General features: G+C 40.8%; 1 protein-coding gene across 10 annotated transcripts in view; it reads left to right on the top strand.

The window, feature by feature from the left end:
* The window catches only part of LAMA2 (laminin subunit alpha 2), a 748,112-nt gene that overhangs the window by 484,823 nt on the left and 246,509 nt on the right, over positions 1–16,780 (top strand). For all 10 annotated transcript variants that reach the window (XM_061623807.1, XM_061623808.1, XM_061623810.1 and 7 more), the window contains 2 exons: positions 166–346; positions 15,324–15,460. In XM_061623807.1, the coding sequence (XP_061479791.1) occupies positions 166–346; positions 15,324–15,460 (318 nt within the window). The remainder of the gene's footprint in view (positions 1–165; positions 347–15,323; positions 15,461–16,780) is intronic.

Raw genomic sequence — 16,780 nt, forward strand, 5'->3', positions numbered from 1 at the left:
GCCAGGTTTGAACCATACTTGTTTTAATCTCTAAGAATTAAACTCACTGTCTCACCCACATTCATTGTTCTTTCAAAGATCCATACTCCCTCACAGTTTTTTTTCTTTTGTATTGCATGTTATTTTTATTTCTGCTAAATGATTTCCCTCTGTCTACCGTGATAGCCTGGAACTTTTGGAGTACAGTCATCTAGAGGCTGTGTTCCTTGCAACTGTAACTCATTTGGATCCAAATCTTTTGACTGTGATGAGACTGGACAGTGCCATTGCCAGCCGGGTGTTGGAGGAAAGAACTGTGACCGCTGCGCTCATGGATTTTATGGCTTTGAAGAAGGAGGATGCACCCGTATGTATATATAAACATTTCATTTAATAGCTGAGGAATTTTCCTGTTTATTATGTGGGTGAGGGGGGTGGGAATTCTTTCAGGACTAACACTATATCTGAAATGGTCTCGTAATGGAAAAAAGCCTGAGGGCATTCTATTTCTCTGGGATTCAGCACCAGCAAATGTGTGTGTGTGTGTGTGAGAGAGAGTAGTTTTTGTTTTATTTTTATTTAAACGATTGGCATGTTGAAAATAACTATATTTTAAAATGCCCCAAACCCCTCTGTAATTAAAGGCCGCCATCAATGCAAACATTATGCTCTAAAGGCAGTTCTATAGCTTGTGACTTGTCAGAGATGTTTTTTCTTAGTGCCTGCAAGGCCCACCCAGAAAACCTTAACAGAGGGTAATGCAGAAATAATCAGATCCCAAGCCTCAAGCTTTACATGCAACAAGTAACAGGTTCAATCTGTGCATCTCCAGGTAGGACAGGGAAAACTGCTATCTGAAAATCTGGAGAGACATTGCTAATCAGTTTTATTGGGCTAAATGAACCAATGGTCTGACTCAGCATGAGGGAGCTTCATATGTTCCTATTATACAGTTCTCTCTTGCAATATATTACTTTGCACAAATGATAAGAAATCAACTTGCAACTACCTAGAGATAAACATAGCAACCAGAGCTAGATATAAGAAGTTAATTATAATGAGTGAAAAATGGCAGGTAGCATACTGCATTTCAAAACCAAAAGGTGTAGTGTGGTTGCATATCTCCTCTGTTTCCACTTGGCATATCAGAGGGTAAATGTAAGAGGAAAATATCCCTTGCCAACCTCTGAGAGATCCAAACTAGTTACTGGAAAAAGTGTTCCACAGAAATAAAACCTAAATACAGAACTAAGAAATTGTATACTAAAATGAGAAAATACCAAATGAAAGTACCTCAGCTCTTTTAAACCAATGTTAGAATTCTTACATTGTTTAAACAATCTATTCAGGAAAAAAGTTGGCAACCCTAGTTTCTGCATGAAGCCATCTTTGTGCATGGGTGTTAGCTGTAGAGCTCAATGTGAAAGTTACTAAGGGAAAGAAAAGGAAATCAAAAATGGCGGTTCATTCTTTCTTCCACACATTGTTTACCCCTTTCCACACTCTACCTCTTGCTCTAAGTGTTTCACATTTCCTGAAAAACACCATTTGACACTGTGCTTCAATTCATTCATCTTCAGCTGTTTGTGCAATTGAGTTGCAACTATATGTAAAGTGGTTTGTGTCAGTATCAAACCTGTTTCCTAATTTATTTATTTTTAAAAAAAATTAAGCAGCAAATAAAAATCTCAGAGGCAAACCCCAATATTCCCTTCCACATCATAGACGATTCTGAGGAATTTGTGCACTGTTCCTGTTCTGGTTGGGATTCGTGAGAAAGAAAACAGCATAATGGCTACTTCAAGGATGGGGGCTACCTTTGGCCTCCAAATGTTGCTGGACTTTAGCTCCCCCTCATCTCCTGCCAGCATGGTGATGATAATGGATGATGGAAGTTCTAGTCCAACAACATCTGAAAGGCTGCAAGTTCCCCATCTCTTGACTACATGATGCTGGTTGTGGAATACAAAATGAGGAGAAAGAGAAGAGAAAGAATGAACTATATGTAGGATAATCAATTAAAAGTGGTTCTCGTGTTATTGACGAAGTTAGAAATGGGTCATAGGTCCAGAAGTCCACTAAATTAGACTTTGGATTTGGTGACCAGGAGCGTGGAGCATGGAGATTATGGCCAGTCTGGATTCCTCTTACCAACTAGCAAAGCTAAAGTGACAGAGTGCTTCCACAGTCTGGACCTCCCCCTCCCTTCCAAGGACAGCAATGAACATTTGCTAATCATTCTCCCAATAGCTGACCTAGAAAATTGGGAAAAGATTCACAAAGCAGAGAGCCTCCTGAAGTTGACAGATGTGAGCTTTCTTGTGTGCTACTAGATTTTTGCATGTTAATCTATTCCTGTGGGTTTCTAAAACTTTAAAAAACATTTTTTGGGGGATGCCAATACTACATGTAACTATATTTCCCTTGGGCCTGAAGCCATCTCTCTGTAAGGCCCATTCAAGATCAGTATGACCTATATGAATAGGAAAAAGATTTCTCAGTCTAAGAAACAATAGCAAATGGAACAACTTCCAGAGCTTGGAAATGTTACTTTTTTTCAACTACAACTCCCATCAACCCCAGCCTGCACGGTCACTGGATTGGGCTGATGGGAGTTGTAGTTCAAAAAAGTAACTTTTTCAAGCTCTGCTTGAACTTCCATAGGGAAATAGTGGATGCACGCAAGTTGCTGAGTTGGGCAGAACTGCTGAGAAGGGAAAAGGGTAACATAAAGCCTATTTGGGGAATGATTATTTTGTCTACCATTTAAGACATTCAAATGCTGCAATTACACTGGTCAGCTTATATTCCTAATAGTATATGATTGATAGAAACCTTTTCCGTTTAAGTCTTAAGCATTTTCTCTTTCCTCAGCAATTCATGTGAGCTACTCTTCATTCAAAATTTAAAGCCAAAAGCTCATACGCCTGCATTTTATACAATAAGAAAGTTACTCTTTCTGAGTTCCATACGTTTTATATTTACACAACTCTGGCATGCCTGATCTATGTCATGAGTGTATGATGTGGCCTAGTCTTTCACACTCAGAAGTGTGTCCTACTATATTGAATGGGACTTACTTGCAAGTAAGTATGCACAGGGTTGTGACTTTATTAGGTTAAATCAGACTATGGATCATATTGCCTTGCATTTATTTATCTATTTATTCATATATATATCCCACCCTTCCTCCCAGAAGGAGCCCAGGGTGGCAAACAAAACACTAAAAACACTCTAAAACATCTTGAAAACAGACTTTAAAATATATTAAAACAAAACATCTTTACAATGTATTAAAACAAAACATCTTTAAAAACATCTTTTTTAAAAAAAATACGAAAGTTTTAAAAACATCTTAAAAACCAACCAACACAGAAGCAGATTTTTGGGGTCCTCTCCAGATCTGTTGTTTTTTCCTGTTTATCTGAAAACCTCATAAATTGAGTAAGTACCGTATATTCCGGAGTATAAGACGACTGGGCGTATAAGACGACCCCCAACTTTTGACCCTGATCCCCGTTTAAAAAGCCAGCGTCCCTCTCCCCTTTCTTCCCTGCGTGGCCAGCGCCCCCTCGCCCCATAGCCTGCACCGACCTGTGGGCAGAGATGCGCTGCGCTCCGGCGCGGCCTTTGCCCACCAAGAAGTGGACGTCGCTGAGCACCTCGTTGTTGAAGAGGAAGGCGAAGCGCTCCTGCACCGTCGGCTTCGTCGCCTGCCAGTTGTAGGCCGGCTCCCGCGGCACCAGCGGGCCGGAGGCGGAGGCGGCGGCGGAGGGCGCCGAGGAGGAGGCCGCAGGGGCAGCTGTCGGCAGCGGGTTCCCGCCTCCGCCGCCTCCCGCTGCTGCTGCTGCTGCCGCCGCCCGGTGGTTGTGCGTCAGCGGAGGCGCTGGCGCGGCCTGTGGCAGCGAGAGCAACAAAAGCAGCCCGCCGTTGGCCGCCCGAGGAGGAGCGGCTGCCGCCACCGCGGCCCCGTCGCTCGCCTGAGCAGCCGTGGGCGTAGGAGCAGCAGCAGCGGTGGGAGGCGGCGCAGGTGAGGCCGCCACAGAGGAGAAGGACGCAGGGAGGCTGCTGCTGCTGCTGCTCCCCACCCCGGCCGCCATTTTGCGATGGAGGAGGAGGAGGACGAGGCCGCGCAGGGCGCCGCCTTCGCCGCGGTGGAGGAGGCGGAGATGGCGGGACGGAGGAGCAATGGGGATTCCCCTCAGGGGAGGGGACGCCGGGCCAGGCTGCGAGCAGGAGAAATACCGTATATTCCGGTGTATAAGACAACTGGGCGTATAAGACGACCCCCAACTTTTGAGAAGATTTTCCTGGGTTAAAAAGTCTTATATGCCGGAATATACGGTACATAGTTTTCAGTCTTTTTCTCTCTTGTGTGCAGGAGACAAACAAGTTATAAATTTTCTTGGGCTGTTGAAGAGGGCAGTGTTTTGAAAGCCTTCCCAATATGAAGCTTCAATCCAATACTTGCTTTTCAGGGAGTAAAGCTGCAATGCTAACCCCACATTCCCAGAGTAAACCCTATTGAATTCAATAAGACTTACTTTTTAGTAGACATGGTTAGGATTGTGCTGTAAATTAAAGAGACTTTTGAGTGAACATAACAAAGATTTGTGTTTGTGTTGTAAATCTTTCTCCTCCCCCCCCCATCCTATTTTTAAAGCAATTAGGCAGGGCTTACTTAGGTGTCACTGTTTTTATTATGCAGGAAACTAATACTGGTTTTATTCTGTAAAAAAATGTTCTGTAATAACCAACTGGTTTTTACAATAACCTATTATATGGGGTGTACATATTTTTACATCTCCGGTGTGTGTGTGTACAGTATATGGAGTTTGTCCAACAACCCTGTGAGGTAGAGTTGCTGACTAGAAACCAAGGCAGCTTACAATAAGAAATAAATCCCTTTAAAATCCAGTAACCATAAAAATAACTATAAACAGTTGCAAAACAGCGTAAAGTGGCATGATTCTGAATTTTGGCTTGGATGAGTGAATTTCCTTATCACTTGAGGTTGCAGTTCTCTGCATGCTTCCCTGTTTGAGTAAGCCTCATTGAATACATTGAGACTTGCTTCTGAGTAAACAAACATAGGATTGCACTATAAGTAGTTTTACAGGTTGTGTAAATAATAAACATCTTTGAAGTCATGCTTATATAAATATTCCTTCATACTATGTCCTGATGTGTATCTGAGTTCATACTATGGTTTTACAGGATTCTTTCCTCTACATTTTAAGCGTGCCCTTCTTCCATAGGGTAGTCATGGTTCCCTTCTGTTGTTTTCACCCTGAGGGGCAGATTAGGCTGAGAGATGGTGAGTAGCCCATGGTCACCCAGTAAACTTTATAGCTCATTTCCATTAAAAAAAATTAATTAAAATGATTTACGTGCAGGCAAAGTTTATTATGTAGTTCCGCACAATACATTTAAAGCAGATAAAGCACATTTAAAGTGCATGACTTCCCCTAAAGTATCCTGGTAAGCGCAGTTTCTCCCTCACAGTTATAGTTCCCACAACCCTTAACAAACTACAGTTCCCAGGATACCATGGTGTAATTCATGTGCTTCAAATGTGTGTTGAATATACTTTAAATGAATGGTGTGGATCTGCCCTAGGTATGCTGTGCATTCATTACTGAATTGAAAAGAACAATTTTAAGATATACTTCTTTAAACACCAGAAGGGTGTAGTTCAGTGGTAGGGCATATATTATTGGCAGAAGCAGTTCAAGACAGGTATTTAAACACATTCAAAATAATAAAACCAACAATGAGTTAAAAACAGGTAAAAAACACAATAGCTTCTACATGCCTGAGTGGGCTTGCCTAAACAAAAATGTTTTAGCAGGTGCTCAAAAGAGTACAATGAAGGCACCTGCCTAATGTCAATAGGCAGGGAGTTCCAAAGTGTAGGTGTTGCTACACTAAAGGACTGATTTCTTACAAGGGCAGAACAATATTATGTGGTACCTGTAATATGGAAAGCACACCTTGAACTTGGCCTGCTAGCAAATCAGCAACCAATGCAGATTTCAGAGCAGAGGTATTATGTGCTGATAGGGTCTCACTCATGTCAGCAATTGCGCCACAGCATTCTGCACTAAGTGCAGCTCCCGGGTCAGGTTGTGCTGCATAAGGTTTTCTGTGACATTGCCTGAGTGGCTGCCAGGATTTTTTTAGTTTTGGGTTTTGGTTAGGAATCCTGACTGGTTGTGGGATACTGAGTTTTCTGTCTTACTCATAAGAACCTTGTTGTGGTTGGTATACTATTTCATTGAGGAAACCATTACTGTTTGTTCTTTTTCTTTTTCTATTTGCATTTCATTTACCTTTAACCTCACTCCCTTACATCCATAGAAGCAACAACAGTGGTTCCATGCACTCAGCTCAACTCCTTTAAACCCAGTGATGATGCATCTTCTTGGTTGCATGACAGTTTGTTTCTTGCCCAATAGTGGTAAAAGAGAATTCACAAGCTGCTGCCTGTGAAGGTAGTCCAAACCATCGGTGTTTTCTCTCTGTCAATTACTTACTGGAATTCGGTTGGCTGTCAAAGTGAGTTTATAGCAGCCCACAGGGGAGACAGAAAAGGGTAGAGAATCTTCTTACTCTTACTCATTTCTAAGATCTCTTTCTGAAGGGTCAAATTTGTAAAGAAGTTTGGAGCAACCATGTTAAAAGATAGGGGCAGGGCATTCCAGGCAGCGGTTTGCTAACCGTACTTGGATATGGATATCTTTGCAGAGGATCCCTAGTCAAACGTTACCAAAAGCACAATCCAAACTATATATACTCACAAGTAAGTCCCATTGAGTTCTGTGGGGCTTAGTCCCTTAGTAACTGTGTTTATAATTTCAGCCTTCAAGGGCATCCGTCTTTACTCCTGAGGCTCCCATCTAACACCTCCACAATGTTGTATGGAACATACCTCCTGAAAAGATGGTATCTGCAGGAGACCCTCGCCTGCAGACCACAGTGATCGACTGGGTATATAAGGGGCATGGCAATTTTTCAGGAATCCTGGTCCCAAGCTGTATAGGGTTTGGTACATCAAAACCAGAATCTAGAGTATTACTTACTCTAGTCTCCAATGTCTAAGGCAAATAGGTCTATCACACCACACCCTGCCCCCCCAAAACCCTTCTTCTTAACCTGAGATATCAGGAATTGAACCTAGGACTTCATACTTGTGACACTTGGATGGTAACACTGAACTATGTCTGCTCCTTGTTCTACTGAAGTGTTACAGTGGTTAGAAGGCTATTAAAGGTAGACTCAATACATTATATCTGTGAACTAGCAAAAAAGCAACCTTCTCAGGCAGATGAATATATCTTTAAAATTGTACAGATGATATTCTGAACCTTGGCTTTGTGCTATTGTGTTCCTGTTCAAGAACAGTGGATCTATAAAGTCATGTTTATTGTTGTGTAAAAGTTTAAACATGTGAGCACTTGATAATGGTAAGAGGTCACCTCTTGGATTCATGGAAGGGAAAACTTGAAATGAAAAACAAATGGTAACTAGTCTTAAGGCTCTTAGCACAAATGGAGATGGAGCAAGAATACAGTGAATTATCTTTGTGATTTGTCATTGTTGCAGCACTTACAGGTTTGGAAAGCTGTTTTCTGTTGTGAAAACTTTCTGCAGTAGATACCTGATATATTTCCAGAATGCCTAGTTTTGGCTCCCTCTCTCTAAAATGTAATGCTTTCAATGATACTATGATGGAAATGAATGATGTACTATTTTTGTTTAAGTTTTCATCTTGAATTGCACTCCAATTCATACACACAAATGAGATATCAGTGTGGTATATGCAACTGATATACATGATAGGATGTCTGGGGTGGAAATACCAACATTTCATGGTGCACTTATACACTTATGGAGCCCCAGGTGACTTTGGGGTTTCCTGTTCTCTTTAGTATTGAAGAAGGTTGTATGTGCTTCTGGGCGGGGGATATAAAGTGTTTGTGACACTGCTGAAGACCTTGCAGTGGAGTTCCTGAATTTGTGCAAATGTGTAATTTGAGAAACAGATTGACAAATCATAACTATTTTAAAACTGGCAACTCCAAAGAACTTTATTTTGCTAGGGGTGGGTGAGGGGAGAAAGCCTAGAAGATGTTCTAGATAAAAGGGAAGTTGTTTTATCTTCTAAGCTTTTATTGCTTTTTAAAAAAATTAAAAAGTTGGACCAGAATGATTACATAGTACCATACACAAGCACGAATGATTAACATGGCTTCCACAGAGAACGCTAGGTGTAGAAAACATATTGGCCCTGATCCAGAGATGTTCTTGTACACTAATGGGCTGTATGCCTGCTGAAGTACATATGGATTATCTTCCCTTCTCTGCCAAATAGATGGATGCTCTGTCAGTTTTGACAACACTTTTCACCCCTTTGGGAGAAGAGTGGACCCCCTAAATTCAGTCCATCCCCCTTACCCCCAACATACACACACATCATTGAGGTAATCATTGGACTTGGAAATGACAACATTGGCATCTGTTCCAGGTGTAAGTTGTGCAGAAGTGCAGTATCTGCATGCCCAGATGTATGGAATTTCCCCCTACATCAGACATTTTTCTTAGGGAAGAACCCTCTTATGGGAGTGTTGTCATTATATCTCTAAAATTATTATTATTATTATTTACATTTGTATACTGCCCCATAGCTGAAGCTCTCTGGGCTGTTTACAACAAATTAGATATGTTTGAAAGAAATGTCATTTGGCATAATAAATCTGGTATATATTGTAACAAAATGGAGGGAAAAGCAGACTATTGACATTTGAAGAGCAAAGATGTGTAAAAGATATAAAAATAGCTATTTCTACTTTAAATGAGTTCTGGGATTTCACCTTCTAGTAAACTGTAGACAGTGGAGAAAAGGACAGCATATCAGTTAATATTTTTAATTAAAGAAGTTAAAAGAAAATTCACTAATAGGCAAAAAACCCTTGTGGTTTAAGAACATATCTATAACCAACAGATATTTCTGTCAAACTTTCAAAAGCAGGGAAATTGGGCAGCTATAGTGAATGCACCAGGGGAGCAGGAGACCTGACCTCCTCTCTGAGATATTGTACTGCCCTACAAATTTGTAAAAATGCAAACACAATTTGGGTTGGTCTTTCACAGTCCAATCCATTTCCTGTGTAGCTTAGAAGAATTTGGTAACATGTGCCTCTGAGCATATGATGAGTGGTGGCAATACTGCAATCAGCCCAAAAAACAGAAACAAGACGTGCTCTGCTGATCTTGTTTTAGCAGAGAGAAGCAACAATATTAAGACAGTAAATATAGTTCAGATAGTCACTTTAAACATGTCTGATTTACTTTGCAATTTTAGTGACGTTTCCTATAGTACATTAGTTTCCTTTGCTTCTGATTCTGCGAATTTGTGAAGTACAGCAACACTTTGCAACACTAAAAAATCTCCAAAACCAATTGTGGAATAATGGCACTGACTATTCTGCAGAACAATTTACAATGGACATGGAGAGTGTCTCAGTTTGCACAAGATAAAACAGTGGAAGGTGAAATATATTCTAGCAAATTTCTAGGTGTGCTCTGTTTTTAATTGACCGTGCCCACCCTACATTATGGAGTGGGTTAAGCATAGCAGGCAGAACACATGCGTCTTGGGCAGGCCAAGTTTGTTTTTTCCAACAGTTAGATTAGTTAATTAGCAAAATATTGTAATAAGACTAATTTTACATCAAACTGCAATTTCAGATCCAACTGTTAATTCACCAAAAATAGAATATAACGTCCAGTTTATAACGCAAAAGACTGTATTCATCGTCATATGACATTGACCAATAAAAAGGCTTTGAAATTAATAAAAATAAATTCAACACAGATTTCTAGGATGAATAATGAGCAAAATATAATTTTCTGGGTTAGATTCTCTGTAGAAATGGCAGTAACACAGGAAAGAAGCAAAGTAAGAACACCAACAAAGATACCAAAATGTAATTCTCTATCTTGCAGTCACCATATGCTCAGAGGCAAATGCTAGCAAATTCTTCCAAGCTACACAGAAAGTGGATTGGACTGCAAAAGATGGACCCACATTGTGTTTGCATTTTTACAAATTTGTAGAGCACCACAATATCTCATATCTGATATCAGTACAATCATAGATGGCATACCAATAGAGTTGCTACAGGTTACTGAGACTGAATCTGTCCAAATTGACAAAAATCTGTCAACAAATATGGAAAACTAAACAATGGCCCATAGACTGGAAGCATTCAATATATATCCCAATTCCAAAGAAAGGAGATCCCAGGGAATGCAATAATTATCAAACTATTGTCTTAATATCACACGCAAGTAAAGTAATGCTCAAGATTCTACAATAAAGGCTCTTACTATATATGGAGCAAGAAATGCCAGACATCCAAGCTGAATTTAGAAAGGGAAGAGGCACCAGAGATCATATTGCAAACATATAATAATAATAATAATAAAATTTTATTTCTAGGCCGCCTATCTGGCCGAATTAACGGCCACTCTAGGCGGCGTACATAGACTAAAATATAACATAGAGTAAAATATAACATATAATACAAAACAAAACCCCAGTAGTCAATAGACATCCCGAGCAGCAGGTTCACACACACATACACACACACGGTCTCTGGCCCCTTCAGCAGTTGCTGCTTTTGTAGCTGGAGAGAGACAGGGCCCCGCCCTTCCAGGCCAGGTGGAAATCAGCCAGAAATGCAGGGAGCAGGTCTTGCAGAAACTCACACAGGTAGATGGTCTCTGGCCCCTTCAGCAGTTGCTGCTTTTGTAGCTGGAGAGAGACAGGGCCCCGCCCTTCCAGGCCAGGCCAGGTGGAAATCAGCCAGAAATGCAGGGAGCAGGTCTTGCAGAAACTCACACAGGTAGATGGTCTCTGGCCCCTTCAGCAGCTGCTGCTTTTGTAGCTGGAGAGAGACAGGGCCCCACCCTTCCAGGCCAGGTGGAAATCAGCCAGAAATGCAGGGAGCAGGTCTTGCAGAAACTCACACAGGTAGATGGTCTCTGGCCCCTTCAGCAGTTGCTGCTTTTGTAGCTGGAGAAAGACAGGGCCCCGCCCTTCCAGGCCAGGTGGAAATCAGCCAGAAATGCAGGGAGCAGGTCTTGCAGAAACTCACACAGGTAGATGGTCTATATGTTGGATAATGGAACGGACCAAGGAATTTCAGCAGGATATCCCCCTGTGCTTTATAGATTACAGCAAAGCCTTTGATTGTGTAGATTATGAAAAAACTATGGAATGCTTTAAAAGAAATGGGGGTGCCACAGCATCTGATCGTCCTGATACACAATCTATACTCTGCACAAGAGGCTGCTGTAAGGACAGAATATGGAGAAACCGATTGGTTCCCCATCGGAAAGGGTGTGAGACAGGGGTGTATTTTATCACCCTGTTTGTTTAATCTGTATGCAGAACATATCACATGGAAAGTGGGATTGGACCAAGATGAAGGGGGTGTGAAAATTGGAGGGAGAAATATTAATAATTTAAGATATGCAGATAATATCATGCTGCTAGCAGAAATCAGTAATGGTTTAAAATGAATGCTAATGAAAGTTAAAGAGGAAAGCACACAAGCAGGACTACAGCTGAACGTTAAGAAGACTAAAGTAATGACAACAGAAGAGTTATGTAACTTTAAAGTTGACAACAAGAACATTGAACTTGTCAAGGATTATCAATACCTTGGCACAGTCATTAACCAAATGGGAGACAATAGTCAAGAAATCAGAAGAAGGCTAGGATTGGGGAGGGCAGCTATGAGAGAACTGAAAAAGGTCCTCAAATGCAAAGATGTATCACTGAACACTACAGTCAGGATCATTCAGACCATGGTATTCCTGATCTCTATGTATGGATGTGAAAGTTGGACAGTGAAAAGAGCGGATAAGAGAAAAATCCACTCATTTGAAATGTGTTGTTGGAGGAGATCTTTGTGCATACCATGAACTGCGAAAAAGACAAACAATTGGGTGTTAGAACAAATTAAACTGAACTATCACTAGAAGCTAAAATGATGAAACTGAAGTTATCATACCTTGGACACAATGAGAAGACATGATTCACTAGAAATGACAGAACGGAGTAGAAAAAGAGGAAGGCTAAACAAGAGATGGACTGATTCCATAAAGGAAGCCACAGACCTAAACTTACAAGATCTGAACAGGGTGGTTCATGACAGATGTTATTGGAGGTCACTGATTCATAGGGTCACCATAAGGCATAATCGACTTGAAGGCACATAACAAAACATTCTAAATATGATTTGTTATCTATGAAATCCTCTTATTTTAATTCTTCTTACTGAAATGCATACTCATGCATCTGTTTCATTTTTATCTGGGTGGCAATAAACTCTGATTTACAAAAGGATAAATTATTAGCGCATTCAAAGCTTCTCCAAATATAATTGTGCCCTGTGTAACAATCTTGCGAAATAGTTTAGTTGAAAATAAATCCTTTGTAGATTAGTTGGAAAGACAGGTGAAACAGCAAATCATAATGAATGTTGATTAAATGTTCATAATCTGCTTATGTGAGAGCAGTACACATAAATTGCTACACATAAATTGCAGGTAGAAGCCACCAGCAGAATGTTCAGGGTAGGGTTTCTCAGAGCAAGAAAGTTTAAAATGAGCTTCTAATTGGGACTGGAGAATATATGAAGGAGGTGTATTCCATGATGGTGGAGCTCAGTTTCTTTCAAAGAATGTTAAGCCAGAATTAAAACAATAAAACATTTGTTCTTGGTTTATTTCTGACTTACCACAAAAGGTCGTATTCAACTAAGTACTACTCAGAGTAGAACCACTGAAATTAATGAACCTAAATTAGTCATGTTTATTAACTTCAGTGGGTCTACTCTGAGTAGAACTAGTATAGAATATTGCCCAAACAAACCACAAGCTATATCATCATCGTCGTCATCATCATCTATTACCTACCCTTCACCCAAAGGTCCCAGGGCAGATTACAGCAATTTTAAAATACAACTTAAAAACAATCTACAACCAAAATGAAGGTGGTGTGAAAACTGGAGGGAGAAATATCAATAATTTAAGATATGCAGATGATACCATACTACTAGCAGAAACTGGTATTGATTTGAAATGAATGCTGATGAAAGTTAAAGAGGAAAGCACAAAAGCAGGACTACAATTAAACATCAAAAAGACTAAAGTAATGACAACAGAAGAGTTATGTAACTTTAAAGTTGACAACTCATTTGAAATGTGGTATTGGAGGAGAGCTTTGCAAAAAGAACAAATACTTGGGTGTTAGAACAAATTAAACCAGAACTGTCACTAGAAGCTAAAAGGATGAAACTGAGGCTATCATACTTTAGACACATCATGGGAAGACATGATTCACTAGAAAAGACAATCATGCTGGGTGAAACAGAAGGGAGCAGAAAAAGAGGAAGGCCAAACAAGAGATGGATTGATTCCATAAAGGAAGCCACAGACCTGAACTTACAAAATCTGAACAGGGTGGTTCATGACAGATGCTATTGGAGGTTGCTGATTCATAGGGTCACCATAAGTCATAATCAACTTGAAGGCACATAACATCCACACACAATATCTCAGAGATGAGGTCAGTTCTCGTGCTTGCAGTCGAGGGGCAAAATAAGACACAGGGACATCAGCTTGGGTTGAACAAGGGCCACTTTATTAAATTACAGCAAACAAAACCCAATTTAAAGTGACCTGCAGAGGGAAACCTAGGTCCGGGAACTGTCTATAAGCAAGTAGCTTGCCACACAGCTCTCGGGCGACCAGCCCCTGCTGAGGCAAGGGCAAGCCCATCTGCTTACCCTTTACCCCGGCCACACCTTGTAGGTGAGTAGGGGGGCCTTCCCACGTCATCCCCACCCGGGGCCGGATAACCCCTGGGTAGATGAGGATAAGTTGGCCCCAGAAGCAGCCCATATCCTGCCCTGGAGCTGTAAAGCCCTTACAGACAGGCCTCCAGAACCGCCAATCACCTCCAAAGGTGCCTAAGGGGGCCACCTAGCTGTCCTTACCTATTTCCCTTCCCGCACCTTCCCGCACCAGTGCAAGATGCATAGCCCGGTAGGGCATTGACCTGTCAAATACATTCAAGTTAGCCAAATAAGCCAAAACCACCTATTAAACACAACACCCCCTAACCCAATTCCGTCCCACTCCCATGGTGTGGAGCAGGCAAAAAACCTGCCCGCCAACGAGGGTGGGCAGGATAAAAATTCCTACTCAGCCCTGAAGCAACCCCTAGGCACACCATAAAAGAGGGAGGGCGGGGTGGGCGTCACACTGGCAAAGAGGAAGGTAGGAGGGGCGGCTGGACTTAAATAAGCCCAAAAGCCCTGCCCCTCCACACTGCACATCGCACGCACACAATAGGTGTGATGCGCGACGTTGCCCCAAACAAAGATGGAGGCAGCAGCTTCGCCCCCATCTGCAACCATGCCCCGCTCGTCAGCTGCGCGGCAAGCGGGGCATCATTTCCCTGCTGCTTTCGCTATAGCTGCCCAATTTCCTTGCTTTTTAAAGCTTGATAGAAATACCTGTTGACTATAGGTACATTCTTAAACTGCAAGAGGTTTCGCCTATTAGTGAATATTTTATTCATTATAAGAAAAGGTTTTATTCATTATAAGAAAAAATGCATAGCTGGAGCCTGAAGAGTAAGCTGGCTGTGTGTTCTCTTACACGGCTGAATAGTTTAGTGTTTCCACTCATTACTAATTGTAGCAAATCTTGGTTCTATGAAGTCTGGAATTATCCTTTTATTATGTGGGCACATTTATATATCTTATGCTTGGGACTGTAGGAATTAATCTACCTCTTTTGTCCTGATTACTTCTTTATCAGACCCAACTGAGTGCATGGCTTGTGACTCAATTCTCAGTCTCATCCCTCCAGCCCATGGTTGGATGCACTCATCACAGATAGCAGAAAAATGTTATTTTATTTATTTTGCTGGATTATGCACTACCCTTCATGACACAGAGCGATCACAGGGTAGTTTCCCTCATATTATAAAACCATCATGAAACACAATACTGTATAGTCAATGATAAAAACAATTACCCATCAAACAAAGAAACATAGTAATACAGAATACAAACCTAAGACCTTGGACAACCACAATTATTAAGATTCCTCCTGCTGGAAGGAAGGGTGGGATAGAAATCAAATAATAAATAAATAAATGAGATCTTGATGGAAATTACCATCTTTAAAAATGTTAAGCAGTGTGTTTCATGTTTTAAAAACACTGATTTTCCTCTTTCTTTCTTAACTTTCCCATGAAGCTTGTGAGTGTTCCCATCTTGGTAATAATTGTGATCCACACACCGGCCGCTGCATCTGCCCTCCCAATACTGTGGGACAGAGGTGTGATAAATGTGCACCAAACCACTGGGGTCACGACATTATCAGCGGGTGCAAAGTGAGTGAACCTGTACTTTTTCTGTGCATGTTTCTTTCCTTTCCAAGTGGTAAACTATTACTGTTAGGAACCAAAAACAATGGTAATTATAAAGAATCATAGAACTGAAGTTTTTCTTTTTAAGAATTAGCATGACCCAGAAGACTGAATGTGCTGTATCTGAATTAGGGCTGCATCTTTAGGCAGACAGGGGTGTTTGAACTTGTACCTCATTTCAGCTATTTTGTAGTGAAGTCAGAAGAGCAGTCTGATTTTGGACTTAATTATTTCCCTTTTCATAGCACAAAGGCAAAGTGAACCTAAGGATAACTCAGATAGATTGTACTGTGTTTGACAAAGATTTCTTTGTTCCATACACAATTTTAATATAATTGTAAGTGCCATTCAAGGATAGCAATCTTTGGCATCTACGAGCAGTTTTAGGACTACATTTGGTATCACTTTGTCCCAATTAAAAATTGGAGCCAGAAATATGAGAGAGGTCAGATCTGAGTTACAGGATCTATCATGGATCTCCCAGGTAATATTTGAGTTGGTATTTCACATAACCTATGTCACAGAGTTGAGCTACTCTGAGCTCCTTGGAGGAAGATTGATACAAATGAGATAAATAAAATAAAATGAAGGATCATACCTAGGACTTATGATTTATCTAAGCCTTTTATCCACCAACTTGTATTTTCCAATTTAAGCTACTGCACATCTTGCGGTAATGAATTTCAAAAATTAGCTTTGTCTATGTAAGATATTTTCTTTGTCTGTCTTGAACCAAGTTTAAGTATATTCATAATGAGAGTCATTGTAGTCTCGTAGATCCCATGATGGATTTGGATGTAGTTCACCTCCCACCTCTGCCATAGGTTCACTGTGTGACCTCAGGCAAGTTACTTTCTCTTACTTCCAGGTTTCTCTTGTTACAATAAGAATCAGAATGACCTTCCTTAGAGTTATACTGAAAATGTGCATTATAAAGACTATAAGCACCACATATTAAACGTGCGTACAAATGATCATTAATAACAACATAAAGGGGTAGAGTTTAACATTGTGATAATTTCCTTTATTGTAGGTTACCTGAATGCATGCAATCAAATGCCACAGTGCTCTCTCTTAAACTGTTGTTTTTCATGGTTGTTCAAACCAGTTAATTAATGTGGAAGATTTTATTTTCTTCTTGAGTTGTATAGCTCCTCTCATAAAACCATTGTCTCTTCAGCACACAGATCACCAGGCTTCTGCCAACCAGCTTAATAGGGGTAAAGACCCTGTTTCAGCTCTGGGATCTCTTCTATCTATCCTTACCTTGTCTATTATATAAGT

Source organism: Rhineura floridana, chromosome 4 (assembly GCF_030035675.1).
Source record: "Rhineura floridana isolate rRhiFlo1 chromosome 4, rRhiFlo1.hap2, whole genome shotgun sequence".
Taxonomy (NCBI): domain Eukaryota; kingdom Metazoa; phylum Chordata; class Lepidosauria; order Squamata; family Rhineuridae; genus Rhineura; species Rhineura floridana.